Genomic DNA, 24161 nt, shown 5'->3' with positions numbered 1-24161 from the left:
AAAGAACAGCACAGACTGGTAGCACGCTGTGTGTGTGTGTGTGTGTGTGTGTGTGTGTTTCATTCTGTGGGTTCTGCTCATGGGATTTGTGCTCAATATATGTCTATATAGACCCGGGGGACACACACTGTGTACAACACGTGGCTTTACAGATGTTAGAGGATTAAGTAGAATTATCTGTGAACAGGTAGAGTAAGAAGGAATTAAAGGCGTTCAGCTCATTCATGTACAAAGCCTCAATATCCTCAGTGCCACATGCAGCGCACATACAGATGTTTTAATAACACAATGCTGCCCCCTTGTGCAATACAATGAAATACCAAAACAAGCTGTTGCTGACAGGGACACGGAGGCAAACCAGTTACTGCAAAATCATTATTTATTCAAACTTTTCAATAGAGAAAAATGTGTTTTTCTTTATGCTGTTTGGGTAAATTCTCCATTCTATACAAAACTGTGTGTAAAACTTAAGGTGTAACATTTACAAATATACAGGAAGGAACTCCAGTTAGTTAAGCTGGAGGACAGTCAGTCACTATTAAAAGGGTAAAAATGTTTGTTGGTGGTAAGCTACAAAAATAGAAATCAGTTTCCAGTAGATGTACGTTTGGTATAGCAATACAGGTTAAACTCCTTCAGAAATCAATACATGGTAAAATGATTTTAAAAAAAAAAAAAAAAAAAACATGCCTCCTCTCACACACTGAAAACTATACACCCAACAAAATGTCAAAACAGATGTTAAACATATCCAATGCAGGTAAATGCACACTTCTGAATTTAAGCTACACGAAACAACTGAGGTGTCACATGAAATTAAATAAATAACTAAACATTAATTTAAGCTTGAGTTTAGTAAATAAATATGCTGAAAAACAAATCAAATAAGGTATGGAGATGACAAATATGGAGTCAGCTACTGCTTCATAAGTTACAGAAGGGTTAATTGCTTCAGGATGGCTATATGGCTTATTCATAGTTAGGAAGGCAACTCAGTAGGTTACACAGTCTGGAGTTCACACTAACTCAGTTGACAAAATAAAAATAAAATCATTGCTCAGTCAAATGAACTGGTGATCTATTAAACAAATGTGTTGATTTCCATTGCTTCCAAGCCTAATGCACACACAAATAATCAGAAAATAAACTATACTGTGTGACAGTACACAAGTGTACAATTAGTCATTTGTTTGTACAAAAATCCTTCCTCATAAAACATGTAATCCACTTCTGCACATTCTTGAAAAAGAAGTTGTACAGGATAAATAAAGGGCCATTAATCCATGACTGCTCTGAAAGAAAATACGTATTATTTGAGGAGAGAGGTAGAGAGGCCATCCAATATGGCTACTGCTGTACTTCAGGTTCATGTACAGTATATCTGAAAGACCTTGAAATGTGCCAAGTCGCTGCTCTCCTCCTCTTCATTTCTAAGAGTCTCTTACGCTCTCTCTGCGATGGGAGCGGGGGCTCTCTTCACACACTTCACCCCCCTCCTCTCTCCTCCTCCTCTCCTCTTTGACATCAAGCCTATTTGAGAAAGCCCTTGTAGAGGAAATGGGAGCGACTGGTAAATCTCTCATTCTCCAAACAGAAGAGCAGGTCCCTGAGATTGACGCGCGTGATGCGCTGCCGTGTGGGTCTGGAGCCCGACGAACCAGCCCCACCAGACAGAGAGGGACCTGATCCTGATCCCTGCAAAATAAGAGACGGGTGAGAGAGGGGAGGGGTATGAGATATTTATGACTTACGGGAGGAGCGGCCTGATGAATAAACCCCAGCAGAAGTGAAAAAGTATTAAGATCTTTAAGTTACATGAAAGCACCAATACAACAATTTAAAAGTACTCCAGGAGAAGTCCTGCATTCAAAATCCTACAGTCATGTAAGGACAAGTATTATTAGCTAAATGCACTAACAATATCAAAAGTAAAAGTACTTATTCTGCAGAAAAAAGGCTACTGTGACTAATACTTTATTATATATTTTACTATTAAATTGTTAATACTAATGCACCATTGCTTAAAGAGCATCTACTGCTGCCCCTGTTCAAGGTGGAGCTACTTTTAACTACTTTATATACATATTTGATAACTTCGAAGTCTCTCTTTGATGGTACTGCTGATAATCCATGGTCAAAAGTTAGAAATCAAACGTTGAACATTTAACAAGTTATTGTGTTTTATAAGCTGGCTAACTTTTTTTTCTTTTAGAAAGTTTACAGAACCCATGTTACTGTATGTTTTGACACCTCACCGGTATGAAGACTGCTTTATAATGGATTTTTGTCTCTACATCTCTCCATGCTTTTATGTCACAGCAACAAGGGGTAACCCAAGGCCAAATTGGAATGGCCTGGGGGGGGGGGACTAAGTCATATATTAACATTGATGCAGACAGATTTATTATATAAGTGTATATCTTGCAAAATATCACACAAATGAATTTTGCTGTATTTTAAATGATATCTGGCATATGTGTATATATGGTGAACATCACATCTACACGCATATACAGTATGTGTGAGACATACATGGCATACATATACACTACAGCTTACATATTTTGTCATATATGCATCAAATTTATGTAGTTGAACTGTCTAAAAGTAGTGGGTCAAGGGTCAAGGGGAATTCTGAGTGAAATGTCAATTACACATGAAGTCACTGTTTTTAGCCTCGTTCTTGATACATGCAGCTCATCTCCATGGACCTTCTACACACCCTTATAAAAGCACCACAGTCGTGGCCTTCTTTGCTTATAAAAAAAAAAACAAACCTAAAAATCCCTCTGAAGTACAATACTGTTTTGTTAGTACGTGTTATTCCACTCCCCTGAGTGTCTGTTTAATGAGGTAACACCTTTGGGACTAAACATTCACTGCTATAATAATTTGCATTGTACTTAAAGAGAAGTTTGACAAATTAACACTGTCCTTCAATCACACAGTGCTCTCCAGACAGTACTCTCAAATATGGGCGGGGTTGTTACTGGGGCTTCATGGCTGACCCCCTTCACTTGTCCAGCAGTTGGGAAACAACAGGTGAATCTTTTCCTGGTCTTGAGAAGCTTGGAGCATTTATTAGCGGACACACTGTAACCTACACTGTACATTTACTGCTAGATTGACAAATTACTGCTAACGTTGTCCTCTGCTCTGCATTCAAAATCACTTTTCTGCTCCTGACTCGCTCAACCACACACTCCCTATGCACACACAGTGACACCACTCTTATAGCAAACAAGAACACCAATGGAGGACATGAAGAGTTTCGTGTTCTTTCTTTTTTGAATATGGTTGTTTCGACAACAGGAGAGCGTGGGAAATCCTACATCTGAGCACAGACAACGTGTTTGCTCTGTTCTGACCCATCAACAGACTGCAGTGTTTCTAGCTAAACCTTTAAGAACTCGATCAGTGTGCTAGGAACCTAAACAGATAATGGGGAAATTAAAAAAACAGGATGGGATTCTACTGGTACCATCCACAATTTTTTACAATGGAAAAGCAAAAACAACGGTTCTAATGAGCAGCAAACTGAACTGAACCAAACCGCAATGCTTGGTAGAAACATGGCTTTATTTCACAGAGCAGACTCTGCTCTTGTTGACGCTCCCCTGTGACTCCAAACAACAATGTGGAGAAAACAAATCCCCACACACAAACACTAAACAGAGCAGAACCCAGCACATGGGTGGAGTGTATATAGAAAGAACAAGGTGAAGAACACCATTACTGAGGGGATCAAAAATCTTGAAAAGACAGAGATTTGTGGTGAGGAGAAATGATTTAACTCATTCAATAACAGTGATGTATAGCAGGTAGAACGGAGCATAAGCAGCAGCTGCAGCATGGTGAGTGCAGGTTCACAACATTGTCTCTTCAGTGTGACAGCTATCATTTTTAAATGTGATCTGTAATTACAAGAGTCAGCGAACACTGTGCATGAGAGCAGGGCTCTGCCACAGCCCACGAGCGGCTTCATTATATTATGTATTTTCTCCAGGTACGTGAACAGCACAGATGACTGACAGCAGATGGTGACTTTATGACAGAGGTTATACTTGACAGCTATCCCAGGTTAAACAACACTATACGGGGAATTTACTGTGATTAGTGTTACCTCAGCTGCAGCAGAGGAGGATGGAGAATCCAGAATCTTCCTCTTCTTCCTCGGACCGATGGCTGCCAGAGCCGTCAGGTTAGCCTCCCTTTGCCTCATCTGAGCCAGCTCCTGCTGCTGCATCTGGACAATGAAAGCATACCAACATGGAAACTAAGCACACAGTTGATAAACAAACAGAGGCTAGCTGACTGTCCTATTCCTCTCATCCTACCTCTTTCGCTTTCTGTTTCAGACGCAGCTGCTCTGGGTCCTCTTGCCGAGCTCGAGACTGCAAGGCCGAAAGCAAGACACATGAATAAGTGATGTTGGCAAAAAAAAAAAAAAAACAGACCAAAGCCCAGGTTGTGTAGGACTGGAGATACTGTGGAATTGGCAGGTGATGAATATGAATGAAGTCTGCATCAGTATCTGCAAACTACAATCACGTGGAAAAGTTTCTGAGTTTGAAAAGCAGATTGTACATCAGCTCTTTGTTTTAGCTCAGCCTGAAGTCCCCTGAATAGTCCCATATCCATCAATACTTACATCTAGAGCTAAACACTATTTACACGACCCAATAGTTGAATAGAAACCTATTTACTTCTTCTTTGTTATGTCCGGATGATTTATCAAATGCATGTATCACTTTATTCTTAATGTCACATACCTGCTAGAATCTAATTTGGTGTTACAATCTTGTCCCCTGTGCCATTGGATATATCACACGGTACATTTGTTACACAGTGTTCAACTTTCATCCTAACAGGCTCCCTGATGGTGAGTCGAAATCAATCGTAGGCGACCTTTTGTCAAACCATATAAACTCTAACGTGCCTCTGGAGAAGAGAATAGCTGTGGGATACCGAAACGTAAATGGAGGACAAATCAGCATCTATTACATACCTACTATTACTAATGAATAGGCCTTGATTTAATCGAACAAACTAAACTATAAAACAGAAAGAGATGCCACAGTGCGGCCTGGGAGTAATAAAACTTTTGTGAGTACATCAAAACCTCACAGTCTGTTATAGGGCTATTTGTTTACACTCCATTGAAGAGCAGGTATTTCAATCCACACATTTCTACTCACAACTCAGCACAAAGCTACCATTTTAGCTTTTTATACAAACAGCATTTTGTCTGAATTAAATTTCACAAATATCCTGGGGACATATGATTTTGATGCCAGTCACTGACACGGTACCTTAGCTGCCTTCAGGAGGATCTCCCTCTCCTGCTCCTCTTTCCGTTGTTTCTCTAACTGGTCCAGCTGCTCAAAGAATTTGAGCTGAGTACGAACATCACTGCTCTGCTCGTAATTGTCATCCTCCTGCTGACAGAGCGCAGTGTTACAATGTTATTCCAGGAAAGACCAAAGGACTACAGGAGCGAAATGACTGCATGTATGTGAACTCAAAACATTGTAAGGTGTATCTTTCATTTGCACCCCAACAACAACATTGTAGATACGTTAGTTTCTATATAACGACGCTGCAAACCAACTTTGAAATTGACGTTTTTCTGCTGGGCCACTTGGGAAACTTTTTCAAGCAGGCTCTGGAGCCGCTGCTGTGTAGCGTGGGAGACATAGTTCACCACCTCCGCCCCCAGGTCTGTCACACCAAATCTCCTGCCTGGAAAAGAAACAGCGAGACACCTTTGGGGTTTAGGAGGTGGGTGGATAGATGTTGTATTGTCAATAATGTTGTTAGTGTCTCACCGATCTCCAGCATTCTCCTCTGTAGCATGGCACAGGAGAGAAAAGCCTCATCTTTACAGGAATGTGTCACTGCCCCCACGAGTCCAGAATTGGTTGCTAGGATATTAGCACTTTCCTCTGATAGGTTCACTCCGGCCATGGAGGCCACATCATTGATGTCGTCATCGTCTCTGTGAGCATAAATGCAGTAAGCAAGGTGTAGCTGCTCGTTGCAAGTAATGAGAAAGAGTAAAAAAGCAGTTTTATTGGAACGGTAACTTTCCACACTCCTTTTTAAATATGTACTTTTACTTGTTACTTGACAATTTCTCAGGTGAGTAATCTAACTTCACCACAACTAGTCTGTCATCGATTATGCATTCTGCTGCATTAACTGAAATGAGTGCAAAAATTGAGGAAATCAGGCAAATACCTTTTCATTTTAAGGTTTGGTTGTTCTACTAATATAACTCAGATCCAGTGACGGCACACTACGCCAGTCATCACAAGCCAGCAGAACTATGTTCCAATAACAGCGTATTGAAATCGTATTCAGTCTTTGTAGAATAAATGTAGGCTACACACTGTATAAGCATCTAAGTCAGATGATTCCTGGATTGATTCTGACATATTAACTGAATCCTCTCCTCATGGCTTTCTCGGGATGGAAATTAGCCTATTTCTTCTCTCTAATCCGCACTGGTTGCTGTTTATTTTATTGCTATGCCCAATGGGGAATCCATTCAATAGAATACTGCCAGTGTAAGTCAGTAGGCTGCCAATTGTTATTTATTTGGGAAATACTCATTTTTGAGAAGCACAGAGAGAGAGAGAGCTTTACATGTGATGCACAGGGCTACCTCTATACACAAGCTGTGTTACTGTCACAATAATTCTTTATGTTGTAAAGATTATGTTCATTTAAGAATGATCATATTGTACTGGGTGTCTGTGCTACTGGAGAAGGCAAATTTTATATAGCATCCTTCATATCAATGCAAGGTGTTTGGTTTGATTGGTTGGCTACATGTCCATTATCAAGATAACAGGCAACAACAGTAGGTCAGGCAGCTAGTAAGTGTGATATTTCCAAGTGATCTTACGATACCTTCATGTACAGAAAAAACAATAAGTAAAATAACTGTATTGAACAGTTCTTCAGATATAATAATGTGGCACAGTGGCAATTTCTAAGCTGATGCACAGCAGATGTAACACTTATTAATCCAAAAAGAGACTTGAGACTTGACTCAGACTCTTGACCAAAGACATGAAACTTAACATGGACTTATATAAAATGACTTGTGAAGATCTCTGGTCTGCACAAAATAAATACAAAACACAATACTTTTTCTTGTGTGGGTGTGTCAAATGGTAATTTTTACTTTTACTTGAACAAATATTTTCAGTACTCTGTACACAACTGGCAACTCTAAACAGTACAGATCTTGAATCAAGATATACAGTATGTGTCACAGAGGTATACGGTTCTTGAAGGTATAAAGGTATGCTGACAATGGGATGAAATAAACCTGAATGTTTATTTTGCTGGTTGAGTTACTAAAGTGATTCTAATAATTAAACCTGTGTCATTCATTTATGGTAACACTGATCTGAATTCTGTTATCGCTGTTCTTACTTGAAAGTGCCACCAGCCTCTTTCAGCTTGTTCTTTTGAGCTGGGGTCAAAGCTGCAGCACAGACTTGTTTAGAAACAGGTGGCACCTCCAGTCTCACAGGAACTGCCAGAGACACAAAATCAAAATACATACAAAAGGTGACCCAAAGAAAGGCTGACACATGCACAGACAGACGGTGTGATTGGTGTGGCATCCTCACCTGGTTGTAGCTCTTTAAGCTGGACCTGCTGCTGTCCCAGCATGATGCGGCCAGGGGCCTGATTCCTGAGAGTCACCATGGAGGTTGTTGGTAAGGTTACCTGAGGTCTCAAGATTGCTCTCTGCTGCTGAGGCTGGAGAACCTGCAAGAGGACAGTTTCAAATGCAGATTATGGAATTATTAGCAGAGTGACGTGTATTCTCTATGTTCTATTGTGCAATTTTGATATAAATGGCATTCAATTTTATAGATTTCAGATGAGCTGACATCTGATTAATTAATTAGTCAGTTTACCAATGAGGAGGTCTGTCCTGGTTTGCTAACTCCTGGCTGGAGCTGGGGTCTGCTGACTGGAGCAGTGAGGCGAGGGGCTGGGCTGGCCAGGACCACTGTGCTGGGGGTGGGTGAGGTGGAGGAGACTGGAGCTGAAGCCAGCTGAGGGAGTTGACTCTGCTGGATGAAGGCTGCTGAGTCTGGGGTGAGCTGCCTCAAGGCTGGGAGGCTTCTCTACAGAAGACAACCAGATGGACAAACATTACAGAAATGCCCTTAGATAGATGACACTCTGATTGCTGTGGTCGCAGATTATACAAAACACAAACACAGAAAATATGTTCTCTTACCTTGAGGAAAGGCACAAGGTAAGGTTGGGGTGAGGAGTTTAGCTCTTTGTATAATCTGCTGGTGAATTCCTCAGCTTCCAGTTTGCCCTCCTAGAACAATATATAGGCATAAAGAGCTGTCATGTTTGCAGGTACAGATGATGCTTCTCTTGGGTGAAGGTTTCTATCTGTAAAGGCCAGCTGGGTTTTTTTTTAGAGCTTCCATTTGTCAATATCTTTATCAAACTTGAAACATATATAATATACAGTGTAGCAGCTGACAGGTTAATGTGTGTCTCCTGTATGTACGACTCACCAGCAGGTCCTTGACCAGCTCTCTCACACTGGCTGCAGTCTCTGTTGACTGTTTCCCAGTGGATGCCAGCTTGATCAGAGTAGACAGGAAGTTCTTACATTTCTTCACATTCTCCATTGTCTCCTGCCAAAAAACACAGAACATTCAGATTATGAACAAATTCAAGTTTCATTTGTGAATAACCACGTTGTACATCGCAGCATGCTGTGCCTTCTCTTATTATACTCTAACTGTGTACTTAAGTATGTACGTGCAGTGTTCTAAACTCTTCAGTATGTTAGAGCACATGCAGACACCCAGTTTTATCTGATCCTTTGGGCTTCACATAGAACTGGGCACAACTCACTTTGCTCACTGTTACTGAGGTAACTGTGGTCCCAGCTGTTTGGCTGATGGTCCTTGGGGTCATCCCTGGCACTGTGGCTCCAACTGAGCTCTGGGAAGACAGATATTAATAACATGTTATTTAGGCTGTTGAAACATTTCAAAAGCTGCTTTACAAGTTGTCACAGAGGGGCGAGGGTGAAGTTAACCAAGTGCATCAAACTCCAGGTTCATAAGAGGAAACAGGTGCACTTCTGCACTGAATTTCAGTTGGGTGCTCTTCCTCATAAAAAAAAAAAAAAAAAAAAAAAACTTCAGTGCATTGGTTTTAAGATATTAGGAATGAAGTAAGCACTCCAGTGGTATGACTGTCATTTTGCGATCAGTTTAATAATCTACTGATGCGCTTTGGCGCACCTAATAGATTTTGCACCTGATAGAAGCATGAGACATTCTGTTCAGAGTCCACTATCTCCTGAGACCTCGGGCTGGATGCATTTATGGAATGTCTTTTCAGAAATAAGTGCAATTCCTTCAAGTTTAGGTCCCAAATCTACTATAGCAAATCCTGGAAACAAGGTTCAGGATTGCCAATAAACCTCAGCAACTGAAAAACATTTATTCACACTATGCACCAGATAGCACATCCTCTATGGATGCAGACATAAGATCCTACTATTGTCATTTTCACACACAAACTGGTAATGTGATGGTGTACTAAAATCTAACATCATGGTGAGCCACTTTCAAACAGTGAATGAGGCACTTTGCATCATCCTTCAGTGTGCAGCTTGTGCAAGTCAACAAGCCAAAGAAACACAATGAGAAACAGAAATGATTCAACGCCATCACATGAGGTTACCTGAAGGACAGGAGCCCTGTGAAGAGTGGTGGTCGCAGCGAGTGACGTTGGAGCTGGACAGCCCTGACGGATGATGGTGCTGGGAGCCACTTGTCTGCTGATGATGGTGTTGCCAGGGGCCTGAGGAAAGGCACAAAGCACAAAATGATGTGCAAACCTGAAAAGACATCTACTGATTGTACCTAAATACATAAATAAATATCGATATGTCTTTTAGAATTTTGCATAAATGAGGAGTAATAATAGATCACACTAATATGCAAGCCCACTAATTTCCCATATAGCTACACATGAGCTACAGCATAGAGCTATGGGCGGGAAGACAAGCTGAGCATGAGCTAAATTATTGACCTTGGCACTAAAGTGAGACACAATGGTTGCTTTATTCCTCAGGCAGACTGTGATCTTACCTGGCCAGGGGGCACGGTTGTAGGTGTAGCAGTCCGAGGTGCCATGCCTCCCTGTGCCTGGGCCTGCATCTGGGCCAGGGCCTGCTGAGGAATCATCAGCAGCTGTCCACTTTCACTGCGTACAAGCACCATCCCTGACAAATTGAATGTGATCATACATTCATATGAAAATGTTAGAGGAAAATCTGAAGCTTGTTTATTAATTGAAACAATGAACGGCTGAACTACGTGAAGCGTAAACATGATCAATTCATGTTCTCAGAGTGGTCAAATCACAACAGACAAGTGGTTTAGTGTTTATTTAAAGACTTGTGTGCACTAGACATGATGAGTGTAAAAGGACACCCTACCTTCTGTGTTCTGCATTGGATGACCAACATTTAATAAGAATATAATCATCCAATGTTTATTTTTATAATCATCCATCATAGGCGAATGGAAAATGAAACCAGTCTGGTGAAGTGTGAAAATAACAGCCTGTGCACACACAAAGTAAAAAGTTCTGACTTCACTCACCCGGGGGGAGCTGGATGTTATGCAAGCCTATACTAGGCTGTCCCGGGGAGGTCTGGGGGAGCCTTGGGGCCAACATTTGAGGCGTCAGGGCTCGGATCCCGCCTGGACCGGCAGCTACCGTCACCGGAATCCGGGGCGCGCTGGGAATGACAGCCGGCTGCGGTGCTGACTGGATTATTGTTGTGGGCGGCTCTGCCTTGATTATGTGCGACCCTGCGCTGACAGACACCGAGCTGGGCGGCTGGCTATTGTTTACAATCGGGGGTTGTACGGTGATACCTGTCTGACCTGTTGTGCTGGCAGCCACAGCAGGACCCGCATTATTGTTCCCATTCAAAGTTGCGCCCGACCCCGCGGTTTGCATAGGCGGCCTGACGAGTGTCACAGTGGGTCCTGTTGCCTGACTCACAGGCTGAGCTGAAGCGACAACACTCTGTGAGTTCATGAGAGGCGTCTGAATTACACTGTTTGACGACGGCGGCATAGTCGCGCTGGGCAGCCCTTTTGACAGCACAGGTCCACCGCTGCTGTCAGCTGTGACGGAAATCGCAGCGCTGCTGCTGTTACCAATTCCACTTGACACCGTCGTCTCCTCGAGAGAGGCAGCGCTTCCTGAATTGTGAGAGTTCATAGTTTGGCTCCCATTGAAAGTCTGCGCTGAGTATGAGCCGACTTTCCCCTGGTGATTAGGGAGAGAAGTTACAGCGCCACTAACAACAACAAGTGTTTTGCCGGGGTCGTGTCCCGTAGTGGAGTCCGTGCTGGCCGTCGACGCATCCATAGTTGAACCATCGGGACCTCGCTATGATGAGACCCCCTGCACTTCAACTTGTTTCGAAGGAGCACAAACAATCTTGAATGTGATGGGGCGAGACTCTGACACATCTACTGTTTTTCTCTGACAGCTCTGGTGCTTGCTTTTCGTGTAAACTCGCAGAGACAAAGAGGAAAACAACATTAGTAGTTACAGCGTACCTGCTTCAGCAATCGTCTTGACCAAGTCCCAGCTGGACATTAGCTCGCGCTACCCCCTTGTCCCGGAACTATAGCCATGTAATTACCGTCTGTCTCGTGCCTACCACAGTGGTTGTTGTGACACAAGAACGACAGCTGTGACTCTACAGACTGTACAGGGTGGCAAACTACCGCTTTATTCGCCTCTGTGTGTAAAAAAGGCTCATCCAGCGGGCCGGAGCCAACCGCCATCTTCACACTCCAGCGAGCTTGTGAGGAGTGAGGTACTTACCAACTGACATGCGCGTGCGCACAACAACTAAACGTCTCCGTGCAGGGATTTCGTTGAGCTGTGATTGGCTGGTCCACATTCTAAAAGGCGGTACCAATGGCTTCAGCTGTCATTCCAGGGGGTGCACGAGACGGAACAACATCGCACCGAAGTCGAAATGTTTTCGTCAAACATTACATCGTCGCCGGTGTGGTTATGCCATCGTCATAGCTGTTCCGTTTCAGAATTGTACCGTGTGACTCTTAGTAGAGTAATAACGGGGTTTACAGCAAGCTAACCAGCCAAATTTCAGAGTTTAATCACTCTCGATGCGCCGTGCAAGATGGCTGCAGTGTTTTGGCCAGCAAGTGAAGTTGCTGTTGTAAAGAGGCGTTTGAGGGCGCCCCACCCTCTTTTTAGAGAGGAAATATTGTACTGTGCCGTCAGCAGTCATGGGATTTACTGTGGGTACACTCCCTGGCGCTGACTTTAAGATGAGTGCACAACTTAAACATCAAGACTGCGTTTATTTTCATTTGTATTTATGAAATATAAATCCAAATGAACTATATCATTTAATCAAAAGTTACCAGTTTACAGAGGTAGGAATGTAAAGAGGTGTACCACACAACTATTACAAAGTACTTTTCTGCTGTACAGTGTTCATAACAATTAGAGCATCCCAGTCCCAATTAATGATTTTATTTTTTATCAATGTCAATCAGCCATAAGGATTTTTGCATGTTCCAAAGTTTATAGAATTTGACTCAAAATTAAAAGAGAAAATTGGCAAATAAACATATTCTACCACTCAGGATCATTAGGTCATACAAATGTTGAAATGAAAAAGGAAACCTGCTATAAGATAGGCCTATGTAATTGATATTGTGAAATGACAGTTTGAAAATGGAAGTGAAACAGAAAACTTGAATAGCATAAACTTGAATATCCATTTTAAAATTAGAAACCACTTCTGTGGTCTTTCTTAGTCTTTCAATCACTTAAGTCATTACCTCCTGTGTTTGTTATGGTGAAGGCAGTTCATGCCTTTGTCATAGAAGGGGCTCTTCTTATTGCTCCATTTTGAGTCTCTTCATCTCCTCTCGTGATCGAATATTCACTGAAAGTTTCTGCCCCTTCCCTGTTTGTGTCTAACCACACTGTATAATGACATGTCACCTTAATATTGTGTTTTTTGTGACGATGATGTTTACAAGTGCACCCAGCTGCTATCATTTAATTATCATAAAGAAGAACATTCCCTTGCACAAATTTGCTGTATGTTATCTTGCAATACAGTAGTCAGTTGTCCATGTGGTCTGCAAATGTCCTTCCAGAGGTATAGTCCTGTGATGACAGTTGTTATATATATATATATATGTATATATGTGTGTGTTTGTGTGTGTGTGCGTGTGTGTGTGCGTGTCACTCTATTTGTATAGTACTTTCCATACAAACAAATATTATGCATCACATAATACAATGCATTCATTTGTTCATGCATTCTAGTCACATTATGCCACGTTCTTAGTTGAATATAGAAGTTGTCTGAAGCATTGTTATGCTCATCTGACAGACATCATAAAATTAATGCGAAGGCTATAAGAAAACAACAGACAGATGACAAAGCTGTGCCACTGGTCATATTTAACTGATGCTTTGAAATGACACCTCGAAGGATGTCTCATTTTGATAAATGCCTGTTGCCTCGACTCTCTCTCTCCTTGTGTCACTTCCTTTCCTCCACCACTCACATTTCAGATGGAAGGGACATGAAGATGTATAAGCTGAGAGATGTGAAGGTGGCCTGCCACCAATAGTTTTTTCCAGCCTCTCAAAAGTAGCTTTTTCTATGCATTTTGGTCTTTCGTCCACACACAAATGCAGTTTTAAGTCACTGAAAAATGAGCTTTTGGAAAAGTCCTTCCAGGGTGAAGATATTTAGAAACATGTAGACGAGGAAAACAGACTTTTTGGCTTGTGGTGTCAGAGCTGTGTTTGACGTCAGGTGGGTCATGTCATCCTCTTGGTAGGATTGGACATTTGTGTCAGGTAACCTGCCTGTAATCGTTGTTTTCAGACTTCTGATTGGCCAACATGGCTGTAGGTGAGGGTTGTATCGCCACCTGCTGGTTTGGCACGCTCCTGACAGTGCTTTTATTGTGTTTTTGCGTTTTTCATATGGACGGAGATTTCAAAAAATATGCTTATGTGAATGGGGGTTTTTCTTTTAAACGGATGAAAATCCTCGTTTTAAGAAATCCCTCTGCACGTGTACACTTGGCATAAGCCTGCTGCCACTGGCCTGTCCCCCGTGTGTTTGTCACTGTATCAGTATTGTCCAGTCTAACCAAGGCCACAGCCTGACAGTGCTGTTTCTCGCGGTGTACGCCGTCTAACGAAAGAAACTAACCCTGTGACACGCGCACGTGACCCAGCTGTGAAGCGGAGCGTCACCGGTAATCTTATAAAGCGCGCAGGTGTGCTGATTGTGCGCGTTGCTGATTAGAGTTATCAGATGGGTGTTTTGTGTGCTCTGTGATTTAGACAGCGTGTCTTCAGTGGAATCATGAGTGCTGCAGGAGGGACGCCTTACATTGGCAGTAAAATAAGTTTGATATCCAAGGCACAGATTCGGTATGAGGGAATATTGTCCTCTGTCGACACTGACAGGTCCACAGTTGCTTTAGCCAAAGGTAGGTTTGATGGGGCTGGACGTGACACCTGTGTTTGTCTCGCTTTAGTTCTCTGTATTACTTTGAACTAAGTATGTTGGAGGCAAACAAAACCTAATTAACTTTAATTCCCAACAGTTAAATCTTATGGCACAGAGGACCGGCACACAGACAGACCGGTGCCACCCAAAGATGAAATTTATGAATACATAATCTTCAGAGGAAGTGACATCAAAGACATCACTGTGTCTGAACCACCAAAACCGCATGGACTGCCTCGTGACCCGGCTATTGTACAGGTGTGTGGCTCCAGGAGGTTTGGCTCACATTTCAAAGTCATTTCCACTTTATCGATAGTATTAATCAGACGGCACAATACTCACAACTCATAAGATAAGTTCCTTTGTCTTCATTTGTGTGATCTTAGTCATCCATTGGCAACTCCTCTGCTGCGTATCACCCACGCTGGAGTCCGTACAGAGACATGATGCCCACCTACAACCAGCTGGCTGCTAGTTCTCTACTCAACCAGCAGTACAATGCAGCACTGGGCATGGGTACAGTTACCGATCTTTAAGAAATGGCATATTTTGGTATTTCTCCAGCACTATCTAGTGTCTGTGGCTGTTCCTCACATGGGTCAGCAGCTGATCGAGCCCCGTCATGTTTGTCCCTGTTCCCTCGTTACCAGGATTTCACGGCATCCCAGCCAGAAGAGCTCCTATGGTCGAACAGGCTGTCCAGACCGTGCCATTGGCCAGTGCTGCCCAGAAAAAGGGAAAAACTTCAATCCAACCACAGGCAAAGCAGCCTGTTCGTCCAACCCAGCGATCTGGTCGGCGTTCTTCCCAAGTTCAGAAGGAGAATGTACCCACCAGTAAGCAAATTTAACAGCATCTCATAACATATAAGAAAAATCACCATTTCTAGCATTGCATCTGTTTTCTTTTTAATCCAGCTCAGATTATGAAAATAAACATTGAATTTGTTTGTTTAGGCCGGGCATCATCTCAGCCGAGTGCAGCCAAGATTCAAGGCCAAGGCACTGAGAACCAGAAACAAAGGCAAAAACAAGGTATCAGAATGAAAAATGCATACTGAAAGCTATTTCTTCCTGACAGAGTAGCAATGGGTATTTTTGTACTGACCGCTCCAAGAAACATGTAATGATGGCAGAAGTGCAGCAGGAGATTTGTAAATACTTTTGCTCAACTGTAAGAAATGGATTACAAGAATTGACGTGCAGGACCACATGAGCCTGTTCTGAATTACTACTCCACCAGTTTTACAGCAGTGTGTGTCTGAACTCTCCGGTGCAGGCAGTCGAAGGTCCAGGAACAGAAGCAGAGGCCAGCTGCTTGTGAAAAACTCAAAGGCCACAACTTTGCAGTTTGATTCAGATTTTGATTTTGAAACCGCGAACGCTCAGTTTAAAGATGATCTCACGAAGGAGGCTGTAGGTAGGTTTACTTCAATAGATATCCGTCAATCACGTCTCTGCAGACACAATATAGAGCAATTTTAATGGGTGTGTATGTGAATATGTTTTTTCTCTTTTGTGAATCCCGCAGTTGAAAAGGTGGATTCAGGGGAGGCCCAGGACAGCCAGGGCATGCAGGAGGAGGGAACTCTGGGAGATAAATACTACGACAAAGCCAAATGCTTCTTCGACAACACCTCATCAGACATTAAGCCCAGGTGATGATGTCACTGTCGCTGTTTTATATTCGTGAAGCTCAGGGGTTTGTTACGCTCACAATGTAGCTTTCTTTTTTCCCCCATCCTCAGGAGAACCACCTGGGCGGAGGAGAAAAAGCTGAACATGGAAACATTTGGTGTGCCTGGCCGCTTCCTGAGAGGTCGGGGATTCAGGGGCCGAGGACGCGGAGGGCAGAGCACCACTGAGCAGCGACCCCTCCCAAAAGTTGGTAGTGGGAGGGTGTGAAGGCTCATTGTATTTTTGTTCTGTAAATATTGTGGTTTTCTACTTATTTAAAAAGTACCTCCCTTTTTTCCCTTTATTTGAAGCACTTAAAGCAAAGCTTCTTCTTTTTTTCTTTATCCCATATTTGCATTTAGGGAATTTTGTACTTTGAACCTTTATGTTGTATCAAAATGGGAGAGCAGTTTCTTTTTAATTGAACAGCTGTATGCTAGAAGCACATTCATTAATTGATGGATTGGTAAAATGCAATGTGGAGTGGTTCTTTTCAACAGGCCAGCAGGCACCTAGTTTAGTTTTGTTTGTTTTGTTTTGTTTTTCTTTTTTACGAAATGGTTAAAATTCTTGCCTAGTTGATTGTCCAAATGTAACTCCAAATTGCTTTTGGGGGACAGCTGTACTTTCTTTATTTTTCCCTACTTGTAAAATGAAAACTGTGGAGGACTTTGCTATTAAATACATGTGATTAACAGAGGGCCTTTTTCTTCTCTGGTGCTGCAAATTGTAGACAGAATCCCAAGGGTTTTCTTTTTTAAAAAATTCTAAACTTTTTGCATCCATCAACCATTTATTTAAAAAAAAAAAAAAAAAAAAAAACGGCCTGTGCAGTTAAAAAAAAAAATGCTTGTTCCCTTCTCAAGAATAGAAATATTGTAGAAAAATATGTTCAGTTTTGTGTATGTGGCAGCCTGCAAATACAAGCCAGCTGGTTGAACATAGGGCCCAAATCTTTGAGCGCTTCGTGGAACGAATCATCATCATCAGGTATGAAAATGCTCTCCAGCTCTGAGATGTTGTCTGAGTCCCCCTCATCTGCATAGAGGTGAGGCTGATAGTCCAGCAGATCTTCCTCTGTCTCCCGGAGAGAGGAGAGCCTCTGCAGGAGGAGCAGAAAATCAAAGGCAGGTGTAAATGCAGTGCTCATTTGACCGCCTTATGCAGCAGAGTAGACGTGATACTGGATGTGCGTTACTGACCTGATGAAGAAGGGCGAGGAGAGCGGCATCTGTCGCATAGCTTGAGTTCCATTTCTGGAAATTCATTGTGCTCATGTCCTCAGTCTGTACCAAACAAAACATTTACACAAATAGTTCATTTCCTTCAGCTGCTGCCTCAAAGTAATTAGTACAAACCAAAGAAGAGCGACTTTACCTGGTTTGTACTGTGGTGGCCTTTGGCTACTAAAGAATTCCACGTTGTCTAAGATTGAAGGAAAGAGTGAAACAGTGTGGAGCAAAGATGAAAGTGTCTGAATGCACAGTTCCTTGAATCAGTGCGTGTTACCTGGTTCCAGTTCTCACTGAATAAGTAGGAAATATTTTCCCGTTTTTCTTCAGAGTGTTTGTAGATGAAGTTGTGCTCTGTGTCCTGTTGAAATTTACAGGTAGAAAATAAGATTTTTGTATTGCAAGCCTTCAGCTGTGATTTGAAAGAAAAGCCTTTAATATGATCATAAAGGCAACAGTAAAATAAAAATAGAAAATCGCACTCAGATTTGAAAGAAAAAAGAAACGATGACTTAATCATCTGAGCTTGAAATGTAACTGACATAAATAGACCATAGATATCTACAAAAATAGGTGTGCAATATGGGTATTATACACAGGGCTGAGAGTTCAGCAAAATCAATATCAACATGCTGCACCAGTTATTAGAACAACTGTGATAAACAAGTTAAAGAACAGTAGGTTCACACATACCAAATAGACACAAACCTACGCAGTTTGCCAATATCATTTCCACCTGGACTCACCTTTGTTGAAACATGCCCGTGCTGCGTGCCCTCATGCAGACTCTGCCTATCAGATGCGTCGTGTTGTGTCTTATCAGTGGACACTGTCAGAATGCAGTCAGGTAGCTTTAAAGGAAAAGAAAACATACCGGTGTTTCCATGAAAAGAAATCTGGAAATGTATCACTGCTTTGTTTGCAAACATTTCTGAGCAGTGACCTTGCAGTCTGATCCAGGTCTCTCAATGTTTGATGCAAGGAGGGTTTCTCCAGAGGAATTATCCGTCTGCAAAGTGGTGAACTCTTTTTTGCAGGAGATGACGACTGCCAGCAGCAGCAGAACTGTCGGCCAGACGCACAGGACAAACTTCAACTTGCAGCAACTTATCAGAATTGTAACAACACATATTAAAGTATACTCCGACATTAACTGAAGGCAACGATTCAGCTTCTTACACAAGAGTAAAAGCAGTGAGGCAAACACGATGCCGATAGCGCCAGCGGCTACTGTCTTGGCGGTCTCTCTGCGGCTTCGGCAGCCGGCCGTCACAGAACAGTCACACACAGTCACGCTTATTTTATAAATGCCAAACTCCCCCTGCATGTCAGAGATCTTCAGATCAATTGTGTGTGGGCCAGCATACACACCAGCATCCTTCACCAAGCCAGCTGTGTACCCTGTGAGAGATGATTATCCAGGTAAATGGTTGGGTTTCTTAAAATGTGTGTTCAAGTATTTCACTTCATAGTGTAGCTGTTTCTACCATGTGAGGGCATCAGTTTCCATTTTCCTTCGACCTCCCCCAGCAGCTCAAACAAGAAAGGCCCTCCAAAGGGGTTTCCATCCAGGTCAAAGGCTGTGATGTTTGTAGTGGTGGGGCTGTCAGACACACACACATCCACATTGTCCACTACGGGCTGAGGGACGTTGTCGTTCTGGTCCGTCACGTGGATGCTCACTGTGGTTGTACCTGTTAATGGTGGCTTACCTGTCCAAGACAGAAGAAAAAATGGCATCACAAAGCAATGGAGATTAGATTGAAATCTTTACTTCATCCTAAAAATCCCAAATATTTGGTGTGTCTCCATGCCCGCAGCAACACTTAGAGTCTTACCGTCATCCACTGCGTTCAGTAAGATGGTGTAGACACCGTCAACGACATGAGGAGATTCTCTGTCAGGTGTCTTCAGTGTTGTGATGTCTCCTGTGTGGGGATCCACCATCACCCAGCCAGCAGGATCATTTCCTACCTTGTACCTGTGGACAAACACAATTTGCTTTTATTGTGGCAGGTCCCAGATAAGAGCTCAAACACGTTGTAGTAAGGGTCCCACTTACACAAAATTACTTGCGTGGCTGGAGTCGGGATCGACAGCAGTCACTTTCCCGACCCAGGTTCCACTGGGCGCGTTCTCCTCCAGCTTGACCTCTTTGGCAGTCACACTGAACATCGGCGGGTCGTTGGTATCCTCAACGTCAATAAGGACTTGAACAGAGGGAGGCTGACCTGCACCAGGATCATCACCTGAACTGGTGGCAACTTTCCAGAGGCCTGAGGACGTCCTCTCCATCACTTTACAGGAGAAATATGGCATCTCATTTTCCACTGAGATGGACAGCTGCCTATGTGCTCCCGCCTCAAAGTCTAAAGGCTGAAATCACACAATGACGTTGGATTTATTTATTGTGTTTGTTACTCATGCAGCAGTTTCAGTTCAAGCACAGAATTCAGACATTTCAAGTTTGAGCAGTTGTACTGTAACAAGCAGCTGTGTAGTAATTACATGTCAGAGTAGAGATGGGTGGCACTGTAATGTAAAGCATGCAGCTAAACCATACTTACCTTTACTACTGTCAGGATTCCATCATTGGTATCTGGGTCAGTCTCCACCTTAAAGTGCCCCCCCTCGTCACCTTGTATGGTGTATTTGGCTCTCCATGCCGGACTGTTCGAGGTGTCCTCGTCTGTCACATGCAGCCGCAGAGGAGAGGTCCCCGTCTCATTTTCTTTTATTTTGCCAGAGCCCTGGGTTCAGAGGTCAAGAGGAAAAACTGTAGAAACCTGTTATCTGTACTTCCCACTGCTACTGTCAAGTACATACACAGGCTTTTCGTCCTTGTTTACTTGAAGTTGACAAGCATTGATTGTTGTTTATTAGCACATAGATCTGATATGTTTGAAAGGAGCTGGATAAATGCAGGTTTTGTTCTATATCTTTTGACTCATTTGAGCTACCCTACTAAGTCCTGGTGTGCTCAGTAGAGGACATCCTGGCCTTTCCAATGATGTCTCATATGTTTGGGTGGGATGAGGGGAACTTTGTTTTCATGCTGAGACAAAATGGAGACTGCAGAAAAATGCAAATGCCAGGAAAAGAGAAAAGGTAAGTCAAATATTGTTAAGATATTGTTTTTTTAACTATGGTAATCATATATTTTCTTGTTTATGAACATGTCAGGAATCATAAATTGGAGTCAGAGTTCAGTTAAACTTTTTGTTAGGAAAAATAATAGCAGTGCTTAATAATGTCAATTTTGTTCAGCAGTTCAACAAAAGATACAGACCAAATGTTCAGTTTCATTACAAAAATGGACTGACATTCTTGTTTTCTTGTCAGCCTATTATGATTTTGTTTGTTATGGTAAAATCGTTCTGTTGTCCACTACAGCGGACATGCTGTAAAACCTAAAATGAAAATATTTTTACAAAATTCTAAATTGTGAGTTGTTGTTTTAGCTCCAAAGAGGCAGGAAACTGAAAGATACTTTTTTTTCCCTTGGTTCTCAGGAGGATAAATAATTATGTCACATTAATGAGACTAATTTGGTTTCTGTTCTTTTTGTCTTGTCTGTCTCTGTGTTTTTTATATTGTAATGCATTTTTACTTGCTGACTCACTTGATTACATTTGAAAATTACTTTTTGTGAAACTCCATTGACAATTAAGTTTTTTTTTTTAATGTGGCAATTTAATAACTTTCTACATTTTCTGTTCCTATAGATCATATTCTTTAAAAAATGAAACTTTTTCTTTTACCCATCATTATAGAATTTCAAAGACTAATGTTTTGAGTGAAGCCTGATTTCCTGCCATATTTTCAAATGGCAACAGCATGCGTGTGTAAAAGCATGAAGAGCTGTGTGATCTGCAGAAATCATGTGATGTGATGACAGCCTACTGTCTGTCCAGTGATGGTTGGGAGGTGGTTGTTGCCATCCTGGATGTGAAAGACAACAGTTGTTGAACTGGACAGACTGACTTCTCCATGGTCCTTGGCCACTACCAACACTGTAAACTTTTCAGCCACCTTAATACAAGAACATGAAGACAGATTCATAGTTTTTTAAGTAGTTCATAGTTTTGTTTTTTTTTTAACTTGCATTTCTTTCCTATATAGCAGCTCAATCACCTTGCACATAAATATTCTTCTTAATGTGTTTTCATTTCAGGTGCAACCTTTTCGTTGCAAATATGAAGTAAGTTTTGCAACAAATCCAGCGTCACTGAGATGCATACGGAAACTAACTGACTTCCTTAAAAACTCCTCTACCATAAAAGTACCCTGCAGGTTATTCTAACTGACATATGTTAAGTTTTTTTAAAAAAAATATGTATTTAGACACTGCTCAAATCAAGCACGCTGTACATACTTGAATGAACACCACCTGTCATATTTCTTAAATTCTCTTGCCTCACGATCCAAACATCCTTTAAATGAGATTGATCCAGACTCCTCGATGAAGAATTCAGTGTCGAGAGGGTCTGGAGACACAGATTTGATTTCATAGTGGAACGCTGAGTTTGATGTTCCTCTCTGGTCTCTGTCATAGGCGAGAACCGTCAGGAGATGGGAGCCTGTTGGGAAATGATGGCACTCTTTAGACTGTTCAGAAACAAATAAAGGAGCGTACTTTACATTGTAGGTAGCAAAAAAAAAAAAAAAAAGGGGGGGGGGGGGGTTTGGTTTATTATATTCTTTACCTTGTGTGTATTCCTCAGTAATGCTGACTTCGTACAGATCCCTCTGAAAGCGTGGAGGGCTGTCGTTGATGTCCAGTATGGAAATTTCAACTCCTAAGGTAGTGTCAATAGATAAGTCTGTCTTTCTGGCCTCAAATTTCAGCTACGGATTAAAAGATGTGGCCCAAAGTGAGTCATGTGTGATGATGTTCTTGGATATTGGTAATTGTGATACGATATAAAAGGTACATTTTCTCAAGTCTACCTTAAGACAGTCGTCTACGCATATGTACAGCATATATGGAGGTTTCCTGCAGTACAGAGAAGATGTTGGTAAGTTTTATGTGTCGAGCCTAACCTTAAGCATTGTCTTCTCCTCATAGTCCACAGCCCTGTGGACAAACACGGTGCCAGAATCATCAATGGAGAGGACTCCCTTTGGCTCCTCATCCACTCCTTCCCCAAAGAGGTCAAAGTATGTTCCATAGTCCCGCTTGATATTTATCTACAACACAACGTCAAACGCTTTACAGTCAGCTTTAGGAAGACTCACATCAGTCATTTATACATTTTTATGATGAAAAAACATGATGTACATCTGGATAGAAGAGATTCAGATTGAAGAATTCACTGCAGGTGTCAAAGAACGCTCCTTACAAACAAATAAAAACAGCAAATTAAAGATTGTTTTAAGAGCTTTACATTAAAAGCAAAATAGGTGTTTCGATTGATGAAATTTGGTATTTGGGTTTAAGAATGAATACATAGCTTTTTCTGGTGACACTATGTATTTGGTGACATGAAGTCTGACTAGTATTCTTTACTCAGGGCTTTTCTCACCTTGCCCAGCACATATGGAAAGGGCCCTGGGTGCTCCTCCTCAATTGTGAAAGAGTCAATGATCCAGGACCTTCGGTGACGGCTCAGCTGCTGTGAGCATGTCGTACTTGACAAATAATAAAACTGGAAGACCAACAATCAGTCTTTTCAATGCGAGTCATACAGTGCAAAGTGGAATGCACAGTTGGTGAACCAGTTCCCATAAAGTGTAAACAGGTATTTCCACAGATATTTTTTTTTTACCCACAGTGGGATACTGTGTGGTTTTTATATCTCTTGTGCATGCTTTAAAGAGATACAATTTAAACAAATAACTGCTGACTTATTGCAACACTTCTGTGGGAAAACATTTTACCTGCATGGAAACATCAACTGTGCAGACTGTCCTTGAACTTACAGACCAGCAGAGTGCAGGAAAATGATATTAAAAAAACAAGTGATCCGTTTTTATGGATAACAATCCACATCTGCTGCCTTATTATGTGATTTCAGACAGTAAAATGTCAAGGTTTTGTTCCCCAATAACGAAATATAAATATCCCAAGTAACTGTGAAATGAATTTATTGCCATTAATGAACTAACATCTGTAAAATCAAGCAAAGCATTTGATTTTAAATGAAGTGATTTCAGGAAGGTTTGAAGTCAATGCGGCTACGTACCAGGAGGAGGAAGCAGAGCATGACGCTACTTCTGTAAATCCAAGCTTCGAGTGTTTGAGGACTGACTTTTCTGAGCAAAGGAAGACAAGACCCTGCCCTCTGTGCTCTACACACCCACACACGAATACACTAACCGACACAACTAACTGTGCGTGTGTGTGTGTGTGTGTGTGTGCGTGCGTGTGACTCTTTACTGATAAGGTTTTCTTGAGAACTGAACAATGTTTGCAGTGATGTGACTTCAGATTTTTTTGCTTTATAGTTGCTGACCCTGTATCTGCTACAGCAATCGCTGCTCTCTCCAAAGGACTGATAAGAAGGTCACGTCTGTTTTTCTACTGTACATCTGATTGCTGTGATTCAACATACATGTAATATCAGTGCTCGGCAAACTTGACATTGCTTTTTTTATGAGGCTGCCCTGCAGCATCTGGGTTTTCGGGGGAAGTCT

The 24161-nt window shown here is 42.0% G+C and overlaps 3 protein-coding genes across 4 annotated transcripts; 1 reads left to right on the top strand and 2 right to left on the bottom strand.

Annotated features, from left to right (window-relative positions):
* Positions 1-363: 363 nt before the first annotated feature.
* Positions 364-11911, bottom strand: taf4a (TAF4A RNA polymerase II, TATA box binding protein (TBP)-associated factor). Of its 2 annotated transcripts, none has more exons than XM_076751738.1 (15): positions 10677-11911; positions 10161-10294; positions 9751-9870; positions 8911-9000; positions 8565-8687; positions 8270-8359; positions 7941-8153; positions 7647-7788; positions 7447-7549; positions 5829-5998; positions 5612-5742; positions 5313-5441; positions 4338-4394; positions 4124-4246; positions 364-1695 (listed from the first exon to the last, which is right to left on the bottom strand). In XM_076751738.1, the coding sequence occupies exons 1-15, from the start codon at positions 11455-11457 to the stop codon at positions 1531-1533; spliced, it is 2571 nt and encodes an 856-aa protein (XP_076607853.1). In that variant the 5' UTR covers positions 11458-11911; the 3' UTR covers positions 364-1530. The 2 variants fall into 2 exon arrangements, with proteins under 2 accessions (XP_076607853.1, XP_076607861.1); XM_076751746.1 differs by having other exon boundaries at positions 5313-5438; positions 10677-11904.
* Positions 11912-14296: 2385 nt separating this feature from the next.
* On the top strand, positions 14297-16983 carry LOC143333590 (protein LSM14 homolog B-like). Its single transcript, XM_076751699.1, has 8 exons — positions 14297-14597; positions 14715-14875; positions 15004-15133; positions 15268-15453; positions 15574-15651; positions 15896-16036; positions 16148-16274; positions 16365-16983. Exons 1-8 carry the CDS (start codon positions 14471-14473, stop codon positions 16519-16521), a joined length of 1107 nt encoding a protein of 368 aa, XP_076607814.1. The 5' UTR covers positions 14297-14470; the 3' UTR covers positions 16522-16983.
* A 93-nt stretch (positions 16984-17076) lies between these two features.
* On the bottom strand, positions 17077-24141 carry cdh27 (cadherin 27). The gene is made up of 17 exons (XM_076751725.1): positions 23711-24141; positions 23051-23173; positions 22569-22715; positions 22232-22373; positions 21942-22105; positions 21429-21557; positions 20093-20275; positions 19588-19901; positions 19364-19506; positions 19013-19237; positions 18705-18926; positions 18469-18590; positions 18272-18376; positions 17803-17886; positions 17671-17718; positions 17496-17579; positions 17077-17395 (listed from the first exon to the last, which is right to left on the bottom strand). The coding sequence occupies exons 1-17, from the start codon at positions 23729-23731 to the stop codon at positions 17186-17188; spliced, it is 2466 nt and encodes an 821-aa protein (XP_076607840.1). The 5' UTR covers positions 23732-24141; the 3' UTR covers positions 17077-17185.
* Positions 24142-24161: the final 20 nt, after the last annotated feature.

The sequence above is a fragment of the Chaetodon auriga genome, chromosome 2 (assembly GCF_051107435.1).
Source record: "Chaetodon auriga isolate fChaAug3 chromosome 2, fChaAug3.hap1, whole genome shotgun sequence".
NCBI lineage: Eukaryota > Metazoa > Chordata > Actinopteri > Chaetodontiformes > Chaetodontidae > Chaetodon > Chaetodon auriga.
Note: the sequence above shows the minus strand (reverse complement) of the source record. Positions and strands in the feature narration are given on the sequence as shown.

What these genes read in the sequence shown, in the direction of transcription:
- taf4a (XM_076751738.1), bottom strand. Translation starts at nt 11,457, where the DNA reads ATGGATGCGTCGACGGCCAGCACGGACTCCACTACGGGACACGACCCC. An exon ending in AGAAAAACGTCAATTTCAAA is followed by an intron (nt 5,442 to 5,611) that starts GTTGGTTTGCAG and finishes GCGCTCTGTCAG; the next exon opens with CAGGAGGATGACAATTACGA. An exon ending in CCTCCTCTGCTGCAGCTGAG is followed by an intron (nt 1,696 to 4,123) that starts GTAACACTAATC and finishes CTTATTTTGCAG; the next exon opens with GGATCAGGATCAGGTCCCTC.
- LOC143333590 (XM_076751699.1), top strand. Translation starts at nt 14,471, where the DNA reads ATGAGTGCTGCAGGAGGGACGCCTTACATTGGCAGTAAAATAAGTTTG. An exon ending in CACAGTTGCTTTAGCCAAAG is followed by an intron (nt 14,598 to 14,714) that starts GTAGGTTTGATG and finishes AATTCCCAACAG; the next exon opens with TTAAATCTTATGGCACAGAG. An exon ending in GAAGGAGAATGTACCCACCA is followed by an intron (nt 15,454 to 15,573) that starts GTAAGCAAATTT and finishes TTGTTTGTTTAG; the next exon opens with GCCGGGCATCATCTCAGCCG.
- cdh27 (XM_076751725.1), bottom strand. Translation starts at nt 23,731, where the DNA reads ATGCTCTGCTTCCTCCTCCTG. An exon ending in TACTGAGGAATACACACAAG is followed by an intron (nt 22,106 to 22,231) that starts GTAAAGAATATA and finishes ATTTCCCAACAG; the next exon opens with GCTCCCATCTCCTGACGGTT. An exon ending in CAACCATCACTGGACAGACA is followed by an intron (nt 20,276 to 21,428) that starts GTAGGCTGTCAT and finishes CTCTGAACCCAG; the next exon opens with GGCTCTGGCAAAATAAAAGA.